This window comes from Brachyhypopomus gauderio, chromosome 13 (assembly GCF_052324685.1).
Source record: "Brachyhypopomus gauderio isolate BG-103 chromosome 13, BGAUD_0.2, whole genome shotgun sequence".
Lineage (NCBI taxonomy): Eukaryota > Metazoa > Chordata > Actinopteri > Gymnotiformes > Hypopomidae > Brachyhypopomus > Brachyhypopomus gauderio.
This window is the reverse complement of record NC_135223.1, coordinates 14,582,359-14,603,554: the sequence shown is the minus strand read 5'-3', so window position 1 is coordinate 14,603,554 and position 21,196 is coordinate 14,582,359. Positions and strand designations below refer to the sequence as shown.

At 41.9% G+C, this 21,196-nt stretch overlaps 2 protein-coding genes across 3 annotated transcripts; one reads left to right on the top strand and one right to left on the bottom strand.

The window, feature by feature from the left end:
* Nucleotides 1-7,789: 7,789 nt before the first annotated feature.
* Nucleotides 7,790-15,037, bottom strand: eci2 (enoyl-CoA delta isomerase 2). Its single transcript, XM_076971165.1, has 10 exons — nt 14,853-15,037; nt 13,106-13,268; nt 12,787-12,885; nt 12,334-12,516; nt 12,052-12,121; nt 11,865-11,967; nt 11,647-11,767; nt 11,218-11,307; nt 9,807-9,950; nt 7,790-9,080 (listed from the first exon to the last, which is right to left on the bottom strand). The coding sequence occupies exons 1-10, from the start codon at nt 14,906-14,908 to the stop codon at nt 8,925-8,927; spliced, it is 1,185 nt and encodes a 394-aa protein (XP_076827280.1). The 5' UTR covers nt 14,909-15,037; the 3' UTR covers nt 7,790-8,924.
* Nucleotides 15,038-16,930: 1,893 nt separating this feature from the next.
* tubb6 (tubulin, beta 6 class V) lies at nt 16,931-21,173 on the top strand. Of its 2 annotated transcripts, none has more exons than XM_076971163.1 (4): nt 16,931-17,134; nt 17,515-17,623; nt 18,035-18,145; nt 19,928-21,173. In XM_076971163.1, the coding sequence occupies exons 1-4, from the start codon at nt 17,078-17,080 to the stop codon at nt 20,989-20,991; spliced, it is 1,341 nt and encodes a 446-aa protein (XP_076827278.1). In that variant the 5' UTR covers nt 16,931-17,077; the 3' UTR covers nt 20,992-21,173. The 2 variants fall into 2 exon arrangements, with proteins under 2 accessions (XP_076827278.1, XP_076827279.1); XM_076971164.1 differs by having other exon boundaries at nt 16,940-17,134; nt 19,933-21,173.
* Nucleotides 21,174-21,196: the final 23 nt, after the last annotated feature.

The window sequence follows — 21,196 nt, the reverse complement described above, 5'->3', positions numbered from 1 at the left end:
TTGAAAGATCTTTCATTGTTGAATTGCTGTGAAATGTAGTAAGTCTTGGCGTGATGTCAAGATGAATTTCCTTCTCTTTGAATCATTTTGTGCATCACTGCATTTGAAGATGTCTGCATGACGCCATCCAATAACATGTTTGAAGTCGCCCATCTAACCTTCCCCCAGCATTTTAATGTTCCTGTACCAAACCACAACAGCACACAGACACACTCCTGAGCCTTTGATGAGGGCGCAGATCAAACAAGGAAAAGTGATATGAAACCTCACAGCTGAGCCTTTCTGTGGCTTTCAATCTCTTCACCCCACAAAGTCCCACTCTATAAACAGACAGACCTACGACAACACAGGCGGCAACATGAAAGATGGTGGTGGGCGGGTGTGTGTGTGTGTGTGTGTGTGTGTGTGTGTAAAATGCAGAGGCTAGGGCCGCTTGCTGCTTTAATGATTCCCGTAGTAAGATTTGTCAGAAAGCACAGCGTTTGTGTTCTACACCTGCAGTGCCGTAAATGAGTCAATAACCCGAACACTCACACATGCCCTCCCGACTACACTGGGACTTTACTCAACCACCCAGCGAGTAGCCTCAGACTGCTTCCTGTGGAAAACATGGCAACCTCCATCAATGGCTGATTCACTGGCTGGCTTGAACTGAGCATGCACAAACTTGTCAGCATTACAAGGGCTACATGTATAATACCTTCACATTTTTACACTTATTCAGAGATTCACAATTGTCAATCATGTTACATATCATGGCCAGTGTAGTGTTAGGAGTCTTTCCAAAGACCCATCTGTTGCCTACAGGAAAAGCAGCATTGTTACCCACTACACTATGCCTACTACACTATGCCTACTACACTATAATCAATACACTATGCCTACTACACTGTACCCACTACACTATGCCTACTACACTATGCCTACTACACTATACCCAATACACTATGCCTACTACACTGTGCCTACTACACTATACCCACTACACTATGCCTACTACACTATGCCTACTACACTATACCCACTACACTATGCCTACTACACTATGCCTACTACATTATGCCTACTACACTATGCCCACTACACTATACCCACCACACTATTCCAACCACTAACCCCTAATACAAAAAGAAGAATGATTTATCTTTCCCTGTATTTTTTTTTAAAGAGGTAGCAAAGTCATGCATACATTAATGTTAATCACACAACCTCACTAACACAGATGGTAATATTTATAGCATCTGTGCCAACAATTTACATTCCAGATTGTCTCTTAAAACTTGCCCCTAGCGGGCAACAATTGTTGGCAACAATTCCCAGTGCCTCTATTAACCCATTTAACTAAGGAGACGCAAAACCGTCAAATTCCACCAGTTTAGCATTCCCGTTTCAACAAGAGAACAAAATAAATCTATTTCCTATTCTGAAAAAGACACAAATTTTGTACTGATATGTTTTTATTTCTGGTTCCTGAATCAGAACTGGACAAATGGACAAATGTTATAGACTGATTTAAGATCTTAAAATGATTTCTCAGTCACAGCACGTTTAGAGGTAAGCTTATACAGATTTATGGAGTCACTAGAGTGGAACGACCCCCCCCCCCCCCCCCCCCCCCCCTCTGGACCCTGTCCTGCTGGTACGCAGACTGAGCTTTATAATGGGTCATGGCAGGTTTGAGAAGTAGGCTAAAATGTACAAGAATGAAATGTACTGGGGAGAAGGCCAGAGGGTGAGGAGGGATGTTTACTGGAACTCATGCCCACTTCCCTGCTCTACCGAGTCCAAGGGTGGGTCCTCCTGTTGACAGGGCAGAAAAGCCTGAAAAATTCAACAGCAAAAGCATTATCTCATATACTTATTGTTAACTTTTAAATATATAATCACAACATATACCGTTGACAAACCCATGAATGAATCTGAAAACATTGAATATATATATATATATATATATATATATATATATATATATATATATATATATATATATATATATATATATATAAGCCATAGATTATATATATTTAACAGCCTGACAGCCTGAACTGAACATTACATGCACTGATACTGATACACACACACACACACACACACACACACACACACACACACACACACACACACACACACACACACACGTGTGGTTTTGTTTACTATTGTTGTGGGGATCTTCTGCAGGCATAATGATTACTGTAGCTAATTCATGCTAAATGTATACCTAACCCTAACCTTGACCTCAGTGACATCATTTGGGTAATTTCGGTTAATGCTATATGAAAATAGCAATTTCTGTTATAGAAAAAAAAGAAAGAAAAAAAGAAAAATATTTGTACACAAGGTCACAAGGTGGTCCTCACAAGGTCACAAGGTGGTCCTCACAAGGTCTTATCCTTGTGCAAACATTTGATTCTCAAGGAGTATTGCAAACATTTGTGCAGATAAACACATGGCCAAGTAACTCTGAACTCTCATTTCAAATCTTTTTAATGCAATATACTTTGCCATATGTTTTATGCAATATACTTTGCCATCTCTCAGAGTCCTCTGAATTCTTGCAGTGTAGAAGAATTTACCTGTAGAAGTTTTTAGCTGTAGCTGAGAGTACACTTTCTTTTAGGTCAATCACAAAACACTAGACAAAAACACTAAAATATATATTTGTAGGATCCAAAACGTATTGCTCTCAAAATGTGTTTCAGTTACAAAATATGGACCCATACAATTGTAAAGCTGCTTTGTGACAACATGTGTTGTAAAACACGCTACATAATTTTTTTTACTTTGATTTTGACTTTGACATGATCGGTGAGTATTTTGCAAATTCACAAATAGAGAACAAATTAAAACTATGACCTTCAAAAAAGAGTGGCAGAAACAGTTAGACATTAGCAGTCCATACTTGCAGGATGCCCTGAGTGCAGTGTGAAACTTTAACCCTTTCCCTCCTGCTGCATGGGGCGGGGCTCAGAGAGTGGGGCACCTCCCCCTGGCCCCTTGTATCACCCTTGGTTCCCACCCCGCTTCCCCCTCGTTGTCATGGTTGCCCCGAGAGCACCATCATAGCTCCAGCCAGCCTTAACTCAAGAGTCACAGGCTGAGCACACAGACAGGGGTCAGACAGAGGATGTCTCCAGGGCCACATCATTCTTGTCTGGACAGGCCAGAGACTCACACTGACACAGCACTCTCCAATGTCTCACTAGGCACAGCGAAAACTCCATGTCCTTATTCCACTCTGTCTCGTTTCCTATATGGTCATCTTGTCGACTAGGTTTTGCCGTTCTTTCAATTATTTATTTTTTTCATTCACAAGTTACATGATTGGATTTTAAGTCCTGCTGTTTAACTCCAGTTGGCCGTTTAATCCAGTCCAGATGTAAAACCTCCATCGCATGAGAGAAAACACAGCCCCATAGTTAACCCAGCTACGATCCCAACTCCCATGTTTACAGAAGGCATCCGCTGTTCCTTCGATTTGTCGTGAACATTTATTTTAGCCTGTGTAGTCAAGGCAACAGGCAGGTGGAGGATGCAGTCCAGCAGGAGGGACAGGAGAGGTCGTAGCTCCAGGTGGAGGCCAGCAGGCGTAGTGCCTCCTTTTTTTACGAGGCTCCACAAGGTTTTGCTAGTCACCGTTAGCTTGCCTGATAGATACAACCCTTGTCAACTTTCCCTAAATAAAGATATATGGCTCACACTGGCCCTCAACATGACTACATTAGTATTAACAGGAAACATGCGTTTTTTAAATTGGGAAGCTGACATCTTGGTAAGCTTTGTTCAACGTAGAGGGCTTTCACAGTTATACTGGGGCACTGATGGAAATAGAAATAACATTCTTCTCCTTTGGCTTTGACTTGTAGATCTTCACCATGGGAGCTTTACAATATTATTTCCATATCTGCACTATATATCTCAATCGGACTCAATCCATTCTTCTTAACAGACAATGATGCGCCGTAAATCCATGGCTGCTAGTAACTCTAGACTAAGCAAGCTGGATGTTGGACAGACTCATTCATCAGCGGTGTGTCAGGTTTTTAACTGCCCTGTGTCCAGCGTGCGGAGGAAGTGCAGGTGTGGGTTTCCAGAGATCTCACACAGAGCTGAGGAGCGCGAGGAGCATGGTGTTCACATGGAACGCTCGGAGCTTTACGAGCACAGGGCTGCATGCCCAGCATGGTTTCAGCTGGGAAAATAGCAAATCTCACCAAGAATCCATCAGCTGTCACATTCTACACTGGGGATGCTTCTTTCTCAAATGGGTGGTCACCGAAGTTACGTCTTTGCTCCACTAGATATTTTATGGACGTTTTTGCTTGTCTCTGTACCTGAAACGTTTTGGTTGAATCGCTTTGAAATCTTTGTAGACACATGTTTTAAATACCCATTTAGGAAATGAAGCAACTAAGAAATCTGGACTGGGACAATAAATTATTTTGAGTAACTACACCAGAGTGTCTAGGAAGATAGGAATTTGAGTGTTCTTGGTAAGCTTTGAGGTATTCCTGGGGCAGCTGGTGTTATTTTGGCAATTCCTCAACAACTAATGTTCTACCTATGGACCAAACAAAGATTTTGTGATACCAATATGTAACGAACAGACCATACCCTCACTTTCATGCACAGTGTGCTATAACGTTAAAGAAGGCACATTATTGCCACAGATTCCAAGCTTCCTCTCATTTTTGCTAGTTCTCATACATCTTGACTTGTCCTTAGAGACAGTGTCCACGTGTACAACTTCAACTCGGCATGCAAATCCAGTAAAGAGCAAGAAAGGGAGTCCCCCCCGACCACCCACTGCAGTCTCTCTTTATGACTGACCAAATGCCAACATTTGGTTACAAGCGCTCTGAATGTGGACAGTACACTGTCGGCAGAGGGCTCAGCTGACAGATAAAGCCTATAGCTTACTTCCCTGAAATGTTTTGACACCTATAAAACCACCACATTGACACTTGATGCAAATCACTTCACCTGACAGCAGCTTACATGTTGATGAGCTCATGCATTTGTACTTTCATCCGGGTGTTGAATACATACTAAACCTTTGGTCTGATGCTACATTTTAAATGTTACCACCTAACAGGGAATGATTAAGTAAGTACATTTCCCAGCTAACCATTTCTTAAAAATCTTGCTATGCTACATTACCTTTCCCACACCATTGAAATCTGCCCTGATCACAGGTCACTTGTTCCCATGTTAGTCACTGATCCCTGACACAGACAAATCCAGGTCTATACACACAATCCTGCAGCTGTGCTGTGCTAAAAGATAAGGCTCTCCAAAGCTTTTGCGTGAGTATCTCTTTTCTTATTAAAATGAGGAATAGTCTTGTGCTGTGGGTCAGGTAGAGGTTAGGCAAACTATCACATGAGATACGCAATGCAAATGTGACTTGTGCAGTGCTCACCTTTACGATGAAACACACAGGCGCTCCAGCAGAGTCTGGTGGGTCTTCCCCTGAGAGAGTCCACTGTGGGCAACAGATCATCGTACTGCTCCATAACCATGGGACTCAGTGCCTCACCATATTAATATTAAGTTAAGTTTATCCTGATTTATGAATTCATGTCTTCTTCCTGTAGATCCATATGTTCTATATTTATTAATTTATTGCAGTTACATTTCTTGCAATGCCATTTTATTGTTAATTTGTTGATTTTGCAATATGATTATCTGCACTGTGGTAACTTTTGCTTGCATTCTATATGCATAACATTGTACTTTAGTTTCATTTCCTTTAATATAGTTTTGATTTTGCCCAATGTTGTGACTGCTCTGTTGTTTATTTTTTACTTGTGTTTTTGGTTGTTTTTTTTTTTTGTTCAACATGAATTTCCTTTATTGATTTAAATGTATTCCCTTAACAAATGACAGTTGTGAGTCTGCTTGAAGTTTTTATTTTATTTATGATTCTCATCATTGTAGTTATCCTATTACTGTTCTGTCTCTGGAGGATTGTGTCAGGGTTATTTGTTTTTTTCTTCCCATTAAGGTCTTAAGGCTATATTGAGATAAGGAGAGTAATCTGGGTATAACCTAAACTGTAAATGAGAAACACACACTATGGACTATTAAAGTTTTTATAGTGATAGAAAACAGTATTTAGACGCATGTTCTGGAGGCAATTGTACAAGGCACCCTTTGTGTGGTATAGCCTGCCACCTGCTGGTCACTTCAAATCATGCTGAATGCACAAATGCACAAAAAAATTGAGACAAATTATAAAAAATATGTCTTGTTGAAGGACCTTCAACAATTTTTGCCATGATATTATTATATCATAATTATGCCATGATAAAACTATATTATTTATTCTTGTAATAAATGGCATTGATGTGCCATAGCAGTAAATTGATTATGAAGTGAGGTTTCGCTCATCAAACGACGCTATAGCCCCCACACTGAACCTAGCATTAACCCACCTGGACAAGATCTATGCTCGAGTACTGTTCATAGATTTCAGCTCAGCTTTCAACACCATGATCTCTCAGCACCTGAGTGGAAAGCTGAATCTACTGGGTTTGAACACCTTCCTCTGCAACTGGATCCTGGACTCTCTGACTGGGAGACCTCAGACAGTCAGGATTGGTAACTACACCTCCAACACCATTACACTGAGCACAGGGGTGTGGTGGGTCAGTACCAGAGACCGTATACCATCACTGGTCAGTACAGTTTACTGCACTTATTTCACTTGCACTAACTCCACTGCAACTGAAACTGGTCAAATCTGCACTCGTCTCTCCTCCCTGGTATTTAATGTATTTGTTTTGCGTTGTTGCACGTTTGCACTCGTGCACTTTAATATAAATGGTTGAAATGACAATAAAAACTCAGTTGACTAGAGGAGACCTCACGGGACGGCTTGGGAACGCCCACACCTGCATAATTTGTGAGGCGTTATCTTGGGAACGCCCACACCTGCATAAGTTGTGAGATGTTATCTTGGGAACACCCACACCTGCATAATTTGTGAGGCATTATCTTGGGGACGCCCACGTTTGAATAAGTTGTGAGGTGTTATCCTGTGAGTGCTGGCATGCTCATATCAAGGTGATGTAAAAAATCAGAGTTCAAGTGAAGTATGATACTGCGTTCCAGACAGACAAACATTACATTTGTGAAGTTGTGCAGGTATTTAACATTCCTCAATCCAGTGTCACACGTGTACCGGGAGTACATCCTAGAGGTACACAGCACGGTAAATGCCCACAGGTGAGTACTGTTAATGTTCTAGCAGTGGCTGCCTTGAATTGTCCCATGTGAACAGACAAGTAACTGACAGAAGTCACATCCACATTCAGCACTAGACGCCCCACACGTATACACAACAGGGCAGTGCAGTGTTTTTAGCTTCCATGGAATCAATGCCACATTGACATTCCTGTGCTGGGACTTTTGTCTGGGTGTAGAATTAGTGTATAGAACCCTGAAACTAAAGCTATACTGGCATCATCAGTGTAGTAACCTCTTTCACAAGTCTTTTCAATCCTGTTTTTGTCAAGCCAGCTTGTTTAGTCTGCTGGCTGGCATACATTAGTTATCTAGTTATTTTGCAGGTAAACTAGCTATCTATTTTACAGGTAGCTAACGCTCCTCATCTGATACTCACCGGCACACCTTAGCTCATTCCTTCTGTTCACAGCTTGCAACAACAAGCCCTAAAGGTGGCCCTGTACTCAAAATACACCACTCAAAGATTTCAGCCCATTAATTCTCCTCTGGGTATCTTTGAAAAATGTCTTACTTTCAAAACCTAGTACACAGGACAAACAGATCAGGCTTTAAGCACGTTTATTCATCACAGGTCATGGTTTGAAAATGCTGTTGATTTTTAGTCCATTTTCAGTTTTTTTGAGAAAAACCCATTAGAATTGTTCTTAATGTGAAACATGAATCTAGGATGACCAGCAACATCAGTAATCCACTAGTTTCACAAAATAATCACCAAATAACAACCAAATAATTACTAGGCCATATAGGTTGAAAATAAAACAAAACAAAAATGTTTCATTAATGCTTCTCTACACCTACAGTACATTACCTCTATGAAAACCATTGCTGCACAATTGAGTTTCTGGAAAAACAAAATCCCAGAGACCTTCAGTAAGGCACAGACTGTGTATAAGAAAGCAGTATAATAATAGAATGCATTTTAGTGGAATTACAAAATGCCCTCATCAACAAAGCTTGATTTTGTGGCCAAACTGGTGGTCTCACCTTATTGATATCACATTAGTTCACTTCTATCTGAAAACTATATACACTGCCCAGCCAAAAAAAAGGTCACTACCTGGATTTAACTATGCAAATAGGCAAGAGCCTCCCTTCGGATAATTACTGCATGGGTGATTATGTTTCAGCTGGCAACATGTGATTTAACCCTAACCCTGATGGAGTGAGTAGCTTCTCATTTGTTAAACATCGATGTGGAAAAGATGTTCATCTGTTTCAGAAGGGTCAGATTATTGGCATGCATCAAGCAGAGAAAAAATCTGAGGAGATTGCTGAAAGGACTGGAAATGGATCAAGAACGTATTATTAAAAGATGGATGGACAGTTAAGAAACACAATTAAGGAATATGGCCGGGAAAAAATCTTAAATGTTTTGCGATCAGTTAAAACATTTGGCGAAATTAAATCATAGTAAAACAGAAGAACTCAGGTATATATTCAATAGTGAAATAAGAGAATTTCCACAGACATATCAGACAGATCTCACATCAATACAAGATCGGGGGGGGGGGGGGGTATGAATGCAACTCTGGACAGAAATAAATGTTGTGACATTGCAGAAGCTTGTGGAAACAATGCCACAGCAAATGCATGCAGTAATCAAAGTTAAAAGTGGTCTAACTAAATATTAGTGTGTGACCTTTTTTTGACCAGACAGTGTATATTTCTCAGGGTCTTCACAGTTTGGACTTTGCCTGGAAGAAGCTCATAACGGCCTGCATGCACTCATCAGAAAGCCATCTCTCCATCAGCCTCTCCACCTCGGCGTCATTCACAGCATGGAGTCGCTCCATCTCTGTGCTCCGGATCAGCTGTTTTGACAGGGCCAGTGACTGAGGGAGGGAACAGCAGAACAGGAAACAGTATGAGCGACACGGCAGAAAACAAAAAGGACAGTCGATTGATGCTCACAGAAACTGGAATGAAAAGTCGCACATTATGACGGATCAACAACAAAATCGTTTTCAGGGCCCTGCAGACACCTTTCTGTTGTTTCCTTTTCTAATGCACTTGGTAATCTGTACCAGTATCAGCACGGTAAAACCCCTGGCAAACTGGCTGAAGTGTGCTTCAAAGACAAATCAAATAATGTGATCTGATGGGGTTGTGGATTGATAACCAGGATTCTGTTAAGCCAAGGTTCAGGGTTATGTGACCACTGTTTTCTTTTCTTTCCCCCAGTCTTTCACTGAATACAAATGACTGTCCTGTTCTGGCCTGACCACTCACATTCCCCTTGAGCATCTGCCTTCTATTTAGTGGTATACAGGAGACAAAATCTGGACCACCACTACTGATGCAGATGGAGAAAGAGTCTGCAGGAGTTCACATGTGCCTTGATTTTATTTTAATTTTCATATATACATTATAATACCATTTTTGAAATTCAAATAAAAGATTACAACAACCAGGAACATACTATACACCAGTCCAGAATACTGGAGGGAAGTAATGCCAAAACAAACTGGTTATGGGACGGATGTCTATTGTACATGGATACTATTAAGCATTCATTTTCACATGCATAACATGGTGGTGTAAGGATAAAACACACTTACATTTCGGGGCAGTTTGGCATATGCCTTAAGCCTGGTCCACACCTCGGACTGGAAGCTGGTGTCAGGGAAGACTTCCGTCACTAGTCCCAGTTCACAGGCCTCTGTGGCAGTCACTTTCTTATTAAACAGCAGCATTTCATTAGCCTGAGCACAACAGACAAAGCAGAAACATTTCACATAATTTATGTATTATAAAATGGCAAACGTCATGGGATAAGAACTAGTATGGCGTTGGAGCCTCTCTAGGCCAGCGAAGTGCTGCATCTTGACAGAGCGTTGATCCCACAAGTGTATGCTTGATGGAGCTCATATCAGGTGAAAATGAGTTCATTGGAACTCTCCAGGATGCTCCTCAAAAACTCTAGACAACCTATGTCTACCCAGCCAATGTGAGTGGTCGAAGGACCTTAGTCAGGGAGGTGACCTAGAACCCAAGGGTCACTCTGACAGTTTCAGCATTGCTGTGTGAAGACAGGAGAACCTTCCGGAAGGATAAACATTTCTGCAGCGCTTCACCAATCAGACCTGTATGGCAGAGTGGCCAGATGGAAGGCACTTCTCAGTAAAAGCCAAAAGGCACCTGAAGGACTTCTCTGGTCTGATGAAACAAGGACCGAACGCTTTGGCCTGAATGCCAAGCATCGTGTCTGGAGGAAATCAGGCATCACTCATCAAATGGCCAATGCCACCCCTACGATAAAGCATGGTGGTAGGCAACATCATGCTGTGGGGTTGTTTACTGCAGCAAGGACTGAGACTTCAGACTGGGGTGAAGGTTCATCTTCCTATAAGACAGCCACCATAAGCACACAGCCAAGATGACAAATGAGTGGCTTCGGGACAACTCTGTGAATGTTCTTGAGTGGCCCAGCCAGACCCCAGATTTGAATTCGATTGGAGAAATTCAATACATCTCTGGAGAAATCTGTAAATATCTGTGCGCCGACAATGCCCATCCAACCTGATGGAGCTTGAGAGGTTCTGCACAGAATTGGAGAAACTACCCAAATATAGGTGTGCCAATCTTGAAGCATCATACTCAAAAAGACTTGAGTATTTGCTGCCAAAGGTGCTGAGCATAGACTGTGAATACTTACACGTGATTATTTTTTATTATTATTTTTAATACATTTGGGAAAAGTTCAAATGTTTTCCATTTGGTGGTTATGGGATATTGTGTGTAGAAATTTGAGGGAAACATTTTTATATAATCCATTTTGGAATAAGGTTGCAACATAAAATGTGGAAAAAGTGAAGCGGTTTGAATACTTTCCGGATGCACTGTATATAGTTATTGGCGTTCCCAAGCCGTCCCCTGAGGTAACGCCACTTCATAACAATTTATATACATACATACAATAATGGCATGATACAATTAGTCCTCTAATGAACAGATCGTGTGCGTCTGTACCTTTGCGGGCCCCATAATTTTAGGGAAGGTGTAAGAAGAGCAGCCCTCAGCTGACTGCCCCAGCTGGCTAAAGGGGGTGTGGAATGTCGCCTGTGGTCAGACCAGAAGAAACATCTGAGCACTAAATCAGACAAAGGTTTATTTACCTTTAAATTTACTATCATGATTAACACAGAGTAACTAACAAAGCTCCATAAGCACAATCAGATTAGCTAACGTTAACTGGTCATTCTACTAGCTTTCGTTTATTGAGTACTGCATCAAGGCAACGATGAAAAGCAATGAAAAAGGAAAAGCTGTTTACTAAAGTGTTTAGAACAATGATGTATTATTTGTTTTTAATTAGGAAAGTACACTGTGTGATTGGATGTAAAATCACATTGACAGTTAGTGTTAGGAGATACCGTGTGGTTGGATTAAGTCACATACACTTTCGGTGGCGTAGACCACATCAAAAAGGCCAAGCACTGTGACGGACACTCCCACAGCTGGACCGTTGACCACAGCGATCAGAGGCTTAGGGAAATCAATGTAGGTCTTCACATACTGTCTGCAAATATGAGAAAGACAAGAATTGCAAGCAACATAAAAATTAAATGTGGAAACATAAAAATATGTGGAAACATATCAGGAAAAAAAAACTGTACCTGAGCAACTCTCCACCATCCTTAGCCATCTTTTCAAAACCCTCTGGTGGGATTTCAGAGAAGTTGTTCAGGTCATTACCACTGCAGTAGAAGTCACCACTGCCTAAAGAGAATGCATAACAAAAAATATAAATTGCCTAGAACATAGATGATCCAACATGGTTCACAATAATTCTGTTTGCTTTACCCGTCATGACTGTAATAACAGATTCATCCTTTCCAGCAAGATGTAGTGCGTCCATCAGTTCACTATACATCTAAAAGGTGGCAAAAATGTACTAGTCAAACATGTTTTTTTTTCTGTAATGTACATAATGACAAGCATGAAAAGACAAAACAACGTGACTGACACCAAACTAGCATTTTCCGTACACCATCAAACCTGATTCAATGGTTCATTTATTATTTTTGATAAGCTCTGTAACGGCAAGCCAAACACTGGTAAAATAAGTCAGAGTCCTTATCGTACCACCGTGGTGATGGCGTTCTTCTTCTCTGGTCTGTTGAATCGGATGGTGGTGATGCCATCTTCCGTGGTGACCAACAAGGACTGGAAAGCCTCTCCACTTCCTGTGGGCGATGCTGCCACTGCCGGTCCTTCTGCAGTCACCAGGGACTTGATGACATCGACGTACTGCTCCCTGGCCTGCTCCTACCAGCTCAAAGGAGGTGAAGGAGGGCAATCGGATCAGACCAATGGACCAAAAGATTAATTCTAGTCTTTCCCAGATTATTCAACATGCAGAAATTAGGTTTGATTTACAAAACATGCATATGTTTAGCAGTCTGTACATACAGGGCATAAAGCAAGACTTTGTCACAACTGTGCCAAACACCACAAAAACCTAAATGTTTGTCGATTGTATTGTTTTAACTTTTTCTCAAGGAAAACATCATGTTTGTTTAAGATTTCCCTGCTCACCTGTGACAAAGACCCCAGAGACTTCCAAGCATCCCATTTTGCTTTGTTCACAAAATCCAACATTCCTGGTTTAGGAGTGTTACACGGTCCCTGTGTGGCCTGCTCACATACACAAAAGAGGGCAAATGGGTCAGAGAAGATCAAGAGACTGACTGCTTAAAAACTCTGAACGATTACCATATATTTAGAAAATGAATATTAATTCCTGTTATTTTCTACACAAGATATGTCAGTGACATGCTGGCATATAACGTGTCGTCAAACATAAATCTCTTTGCCATTAGTTGCTGTAATGATCTAGTGGTCAGCCTGGTCTCACCTGTTTGAAGAGTGCATAAATCTTGAGTTTGACCTCATTGCCAGGATCCTTCTTTAGTGTGCCAAGTTGAGTCTTGGCATTATTAAAGTCCTCGATTGACGCCCCCATCAATGCACCAGTGGTGTGCAGCTGAACACAAGGGATCCTACACACCTGAGAAGCTCTATAAATGTGTACAAGCACAAAATAATCATAAAAAAAATGTTTGATAGACAACAGCTATGGATAATACACTGACCAACCACAACATTAAAACCACAGAAAGGTGACATGAATCACTAATCATCTTGGTACAGTGGCACCTGTCAAAGGGTGGGATATATTAAGTGATTAGTAAGTTCATGATGTGTTGAAAGCAGGTAGAATAGGCAAGTATAAGCATCTGCGCAACTCTCACAAAGGTCAGTTGTAATGGCTAGAAAACTGGGTCAGAGCTTGTTCAAAACTACAGGCCTTGTGGGGTGTTCCCGGTATGCAGTGGTTAGCACGTATGAAAAGTGGTTGAAAGAACTAACGGTGGACAAGCGAGTCCTAAGGCTCATTGAGGTTTGTGGGGAATGAATGCTAACGTGTCTTGTAGATCAGACTGCTGACTGCGTTACTGCTGATATGTGTCCACCACCAAATGCACCTGTGATGGTCAACTACGCCTCAGAACTGGACTGTGCAGAGATGGAAGACAGTGACCGGTCTTATGAAACTCGTTTTGTTCCACATCACGTGGATGGGCAGGAACATGCCCAGCACTGGTTAGAGACCGGACAAAGAGGATAGGAAGAGGAAGTGTGATGCTCTGGGTAATGCTCTGCTGGGAAACCTTGTATCCTGTTATTCAGGTGGACGTTAAGTTGGTAATCTCACCTACCTAACTATCACTACAGCAAACTCCCTCATGGTAACGGTATTCCACAATTTCAGGGGTCTCTTTTAGCTGAGTCCTCTACCATGTTGCAAAAATGGCATGAATAACATGACAAGGCGCTCAGGGTGTTTGCTCCAAATTTCAAAATCCAGTCAAGCATCCGTGGGAAACCAGTCAGAGCCAGATACTGTACTTCAGCATTTTCATTAATCAGAGCTCGTTTGGTGGAGTGAATCCTACTGGACATTAAGCGGGTGGTTTTAATGTTACGGCTGATCAGTGTAAATGTGACACGTGACCCGTGATGGCGATACAAATGTGGATGGTGTTACATAATGAATACAAAACATTACTTGCCAACATGTTAATGTAGACCTATAAAAGTATGCGTGATAGTAATAATAACAACTAGCTAGCCAACACACTGTGCCTAATGTTGCTGGGCAATAAATACGAAAAAATAACCTAAATTAATTGTGCAAAACAAACGTTCTTGCTAGCTAGCTTCAGCTAACTTAATAGATACCTAAGAGCAATGAATCAGCTAGCCGGGTTAGCCGGGTAGTCCTGGAGATGTAGGGTAAAGTTCAAGGCTAACAGCTAGCTAGGTTGGCTAGCTAACTTCCCAACTATCTAACGTGGCACTTTCGGAAAGGCAAATGTGGACGCAGAAGTGGTGTATGTGCTATTTCTGTAGTTACACATCATTTGTTGATTGTCTTACCCAGCTGAATAAGAATAATGTTAGACACACTGGCTAGCTAAAAGCTAGTGGGTTCAGACGGCATACCCTGTGTCAGCTAACTACAACTGTGGGAATGAGAGTTAGACAGGTTGACAATATCAGGGAATACCTCCTCAAATCCTCAGTGTTCGTGTACCTACCTGACGGATGTGAACAGACGCCACGCCGAAAGGACCTGCACACCCCTCGCTGCCATTCAAACACAAAACCACCCCAGATTATTCGACTCTCTGTGAATCTGTTATCTGCAGCGCTGCTCAGGCACTGCCCATTATGTTGTATTCACAATGTGAGGTGGGCTTCACTCTTATCATTCACCTCTTCCTGGTGATGACACATTGGGAGATATAGCGTCTCATATGGACAACATCCACTGGTCCCTGAGCCTAAACATGTCGAGATAATAGAGTAAGAACGATTCCGCTGGATTTATTTTGATTCCTATTGAATGTAATTCCTGACCCCCAGATCATTATTAAAAGCCCCTTTTTGTGTATAATTCAGAAGTAATATGTGAGTTTAAAGTAATAAAGCCTACATTTCAAAGCAGTCATGTTTAATAGACTGCCAATAAAACAACATATGAACATAATAATAAAATAATTATAGAATATAATAAAATAATAAAATGTGTTATTATAAAATATAATTTAAAAACACTTAATTAAGATGAATGTTTTCTGGTACCAGACTCTTCCTGTATTTTGTGTGTATCCACATCCAATATGCACAATATGCCCTAACCCTACCTTCTTTCCCCACTGAAGCTGTTCTGGGACTCAGTTGTTGAGATTGGTGTTGCCGCTTCTCTAAATGACGTGGAAGAGGTTAGCACATTTTGCTTCTTGGATGCTGATGGTGTAGAAAGGGTCCAAGCCTCTCGTAGGGTATCACTGGTCTGAACCCCTCCGCTCATTCAGTGCTAACCCTCCTAGGTAACTGTCACTGCTTCGACCTTCGTGTTTCCAGCAAAGACCATAGAGCACACTTTGCATTTCATCTACCTAATTTAAATGTTTGAATGAAATAACACTTATTAGATTATTTCATTGGTCATTTGTGTATTTGAAATCTTAGCCACAATCCATATTATATGAATGTATTCTATTTAGTATTAAATATTTTGTTACACAAACAGCAGTGGAATATGAAGCATGATGCAAGGTTTAAAATGTAAATGTAGTCTAAAGCTCAAATCCCAATTTGCCAAACTCTTCTTTTCCTCAAGAGAGAAATGGTACCAGAGGGTGGCAATAAAACAAACTGCTGTTGCGTTACCTCGCCCATAGTGGGCACATGGTCCACAACACAATTATTAACTTTTCACTGCCTTTTCATTGTTTTAATAAGACACTTGTTCATATGAATAATTGGTTTGCATCCATACTCCATAATTCAAAGTGAAGTGAAGATCTGACCTGTACAAGCTAAATCCAAATGATTATCTGGCATGTTTGATTGTTAAAACCACACTATGGGATATGATCACTGTCATATATCAGCTGCACTGAGTTCAAGTACATTTTGAGATACATGAGTTTGTATATCTAACACTGGATGAATTAGCTGAGACATGATGTACAGCACTGTAGTAATGGTGCAGATGTATTATTACCCTTCACTATTCTTGTTGTGGTCAATCTTAAAGCCTTTGAATGTGACAATACTGAACTAAATGACTGAGGTAGACATTCCAGGTTCAGAAAGTAAAACTCCTTCCCAAGATTTTACTCAAGCTTGCTGGATTTTGTAATTAGTGCATGCCAGGTAAAATTAGTGGAATCAACACAATCCAGGAAGCCTGAGCAAAATCTTGGTGAGGACTTTTACTTTCTGAACCTGGAATGACCACCTCTGTGTATAGTACACATGAATTGTGCTTATTCTGCTGTGTGCATCCACATATTTGCAATAGGTCATCACCATACTTCATCAAAGCAAGGATGTTGCCAACATCTATGAATATTTGTCTATTTCTTACTTTCTCACATATCTGATTATCACTCCATTGAATTTAAGCATAAATGTATTACTCTTTTAAGGACTGTACAGTATCAATCAGTTAATGAAATACAATAATTTAACAAACTGAATGCATTTTTAAAAATGTTAATGAAATGCACTTCATGATTTCCCATTTCTATACCAATAGGCTATACGCATCTGAGATGCGTTGCGATTGCCTATATGAAATGTCATTCAAAGACTCACAGCTGTTGTAGGCGGGGACCACAAGTCGCAAGGAGAGAGCGGAGTAGCGCGTGCTGGATGATCCCGGAGAGCCTCGTGAAGCGCGCGCTCGCCACACTTAGCCGAACTTCGACGGGATAACTTTCATCTGTACGCGTTTGTTCACCACACCAGAATGAGGGAAATAGTTCACATACAAGCCGGGCAGTGCGGCAATCAAATTGGAACAAAGGTACGCGGAATGTGCACAGTTATTTTACGTATTCTGAAAAGTTATATAGACTTTATAAGGAGATTTAAAAGCTTCTCGTCAGATTCGCCATAGGTGTAGTAGGTTTTGAATCGTTTTTAATTTTTGATACATTATTACTCTGTGGAATGGAAGACTTTATTTATCTAGTCCCTGTGTAATGGTACACTACAGCTGCTTCGAGGGTGTGGCGAGATGCGTCCTGCTGTGCCTGACCCGTTTGTGAAGCACTTAATGTGCTTCTGAAGCCAAACTAAAACATAGAAATGTGTGAATTAACATTTCTAAAGTGTTTTGAGTGGACCTTTCCCCTCTCGGTATAAATGTGTTTTTTTTCTTTGTTGTCTTGTTGACTCATTTAGTTCTGGGAAGTAATAAGCGATGAGCACGGAGTTGATGCAGCTGGCAGCTATGTCGGTGACTCAGCCCTTCAACTTGAGAGAATTAATGTGTACTTCAACGAGGCGTCTTGTGAGTAGTGTGTGTGTGTGTGTGTGTGTGTGAGAGAGAGAGAGAGAGAGAGAGAGAGACAGCCAGCCAGCCAGCCTTGTGAGAGGATCACTGAACGCATGACTCAGTGTCCTTGCTGAACTTCCCTTTCACCACATACCACTGCACCTCCAACCCTCACACAAAGATTGACCTCAAACATTGCGTCATTCTAAAGGAATTCATTTGGATTCATTTCTATTTCATTTTAGGATATTTCAATACGTATGAAAGTCAGTTTTCAGTGAACAACCATGTAGCATGGATATCACAAGAATGACTAAATATTCTACATGCGTTGTTGTTTATATTTGCTATTCATGTATGTAAATAAATAGTTGAAACTGTATATAGCCCACTGAATAGATGAATGTGTCTTGGTTGTGTGTGCAGCCCATAAGTTTGTACCTCGTGCAGTGCTGGTGGATCTGGAGCCCGGCACTATGGACAGCGTTCGCTCTGGTGCCTTTGGACAACTCTTTAGACCAGACAACTTCATCTTTGGTGCGGTTTGCTCCCACACTGGGCAGTCCGCTGTCCTTGTTATCTGATGTTTGTTTTGTCTGACCTAGCTCTTACATGTTTTCATGTTATTCAGTTACCCATTGGTCTACTTCCTTTTTAAATGTTGCAAGTTAAAGTTAAGTTTGATCTATTATTAGACCAGAGCATGAGGGTTTGCTTACAGATGCAAATTGCATGAACATATCAAGCAACATAGACATTTGCTGACATGGTTGATGCCACTTTGGTTCAAATCCAGATGGACTATTTTTTCCTGTTCAGAAAGAAACAAACATGCATCTCAGACATTCTAGATATCTGAGACCAATCAGTTTGGAATACCAGGTACAATGTTATCACAGAGACACATTACCTTTTGTTTGTTTGGTTTTTTTACCTGACAAACAGACTGAATCATTTAATTGTGGTGATTTAGTTAATATTTCCTGAATGTTTTGGTAAAGAGTGATAAGAAGAGAGTGATGTATCTGAATGTGTGCAGACCTCCAGAGATGGCTCCATCAGCATTTAAGATTATCTACATCATTTAGATAACATAGAGCTACTCTAGCCTTTTTGAATGTATAAAAACAAATTGCATCAAGGTGTGACGGGCCAAAAACATTTTAAATTATATTTTGACTGTGATATGTAAGAACCCATCACTATCGCTAAGGGCCTAAATCAACAAATGTGAATACAACAACTCTGCACTGGTAATTCATTACAAAATTCAGTACTCCACACAATCCTAGGATTTCACCCAGTATGGTGTCTGGTATCGTAAGGTTTTGACACTCCATAGGGGTCTTGGAGATTTTGTCTGGCTGGAACCCAACTCCAATGCACATTTGTGCTCCTTTCTACTGAACCTGATTACCATGTTAAAGTGAGTTGGTAGCAGAATTTAAATTGAAAATGTGGACTGGTAAAAACAAATCACTGGAGAATGAGTGGCATCTGGTTTGGAGCTGATAATAGTCCATATTCAGCATCCACCCAGTTTCTAGTGATGTTTCCATATTCTTAAATATGGAGTTTCCATGCACTGGGCATTAATGTACCAAATCCCAGATGTGCTGTTATTAAAATTCATCATCGTTTAATGCTGATTAAAAAAAAAAAAGCTTCCATGCAATGAAAGCTAAGAAGGACCTGCTAAAGCTTCTGCTAAGGGCTAGTTCCAACTTCTCTAATAAGTAGCAGGTTGGAAATACTAGTATGTCATGAAGGTTAAATTGTAGATTCAATCTGAAAGCCTGGTCTACATGGTCTACATGTTTCATGTCTGTGATGTATAAGATTGAATTTTCCACAGTGCAGATAGAAATGAATAGAAAATTGTAATACCACAGACCATTATCTTCTGCCATTTCCAATATACATTTTTAATTAATGGATGAGCATGTGTAGTAGAAATCGTTTCTTTTTGATTTATACAAAATGGCGAGCTACGTTGAACATGCGCTTTTCATAGTCATTGAACACAAGCTCAGTGCAATTGAGTTCAGTGCAAACTCTTTCCTTGACATCAGAAAGTGACCAGCCACGAGCTGCACACACTGCTGTGTTTATCAACGTGTTCTTCTACAGTACACAGAAGTCTGCAAGTTCTCGCACACGCAAGCGTCACACGGCCTGCTCCAGCCTGGGTGATTAATGGGAAACAATTGGTGGCTGGCTCTTGCTAAGCACTCGTGGGGGAAGGGGATGTACAGAGATCGGGTTTCATTTTTTGCTGCCTAACTCTCCTCCGCTGTGTGTTGTTGGGGACTGGCACAGGACAGACGGGTGCGGGGAACAACTGGGCCAAGGGCCACTACACGGAGGGGGCGGAGCTGGTGGACTCAGTGCTGGACGTGGTGCGGAAGGAGTGCGAGCACTGCGACTGTCTGCAGGGCTTCCAGCTCACTCACTCGCTGGGCGGTGGCACCGGGTCGGGCATGGGCACCCTGCTCATCAGCAAGATCCGCGAGGAGTACCCGGACCGCATCATGAACACCTTCAGCGTCATGCCCTCGCCCAAGGTGTCCGACACGGTGGTGGAGCCCTACAACGCCACGCTGTCCGTGCACCAGCTGGTGGAGAACACGGACGAGACGTACTGCATTGACAACGAGGCGCTCTACGACATCTGCTTCCGCACGCTCAAGCTGACCACGCCCACCTACGGCGACCTCAACCACCTGGTGTCGTCTACCATGAGCGGGGTCACCACCTCGCTGCGATTTCCCGGCCAGCTGAACGCCGACCTGCGCAAGCTGGCCGTCAACATGGTGCCCTTCCCGCGCCTGCACTTCTTCATGCCGGGCTTCGCCCCGCTGACGGCGCGCGGCAGCCAGCAGTACCGAGCCCTCACCGTGCCCGAGCTCACGCAGCAGATGTTCGACGCTAAGAACATGATGGCGGCGTGCGACCCTCGACACGGCCGCTACCTCACCGTGGCGACGGTGTTCCGCGGGCCCATGTCCATGAAGGAGGTGGACGAGCAGATGCTGGCCATCCAGAACAAGAACAGCAGCTACTTTGTCGAGTGGATCCCCAACAACGTCAAGGTGGCCGTCTGCGACATCCCCCCCCGGGGACTCAAGATGGCCGCCACCTTCATCGGCAACAGCACGGCCATCCAGGAGCTGTTCAAACGCATCTCGGAGCAGTTCTCCGCCATGTTCCGACGCAAGGCCTTCCTGCACTGGTTCACGGGCGAGGGCATGGACGAGATGGAGTTCACCGAGGCCGAGAGCAACATGAACGACCTGGTGTCTGAGTACCAGCAGTACCAGGACGCCACAGCCAATGACGAAGAGGAGATGTTCGAGGAGGATGAAGAGGATGCCGATGAGTGAAGGAAGCAGGGTGCTGTTTGATGCCCTGTATGCACACATTATTAATGTGATCTATTTCCTTAAGCTGTGACTCTTTTTTTTATTTGGAGTGTTTGCAATAAGTGTTACTGAACTAACTAAAACATATTTTTCTTAACTATTACAATGGTGGTAAAATTATTTGAAATAAATATTAACAATTACTTGGTGTTTACAGTTGATTAGA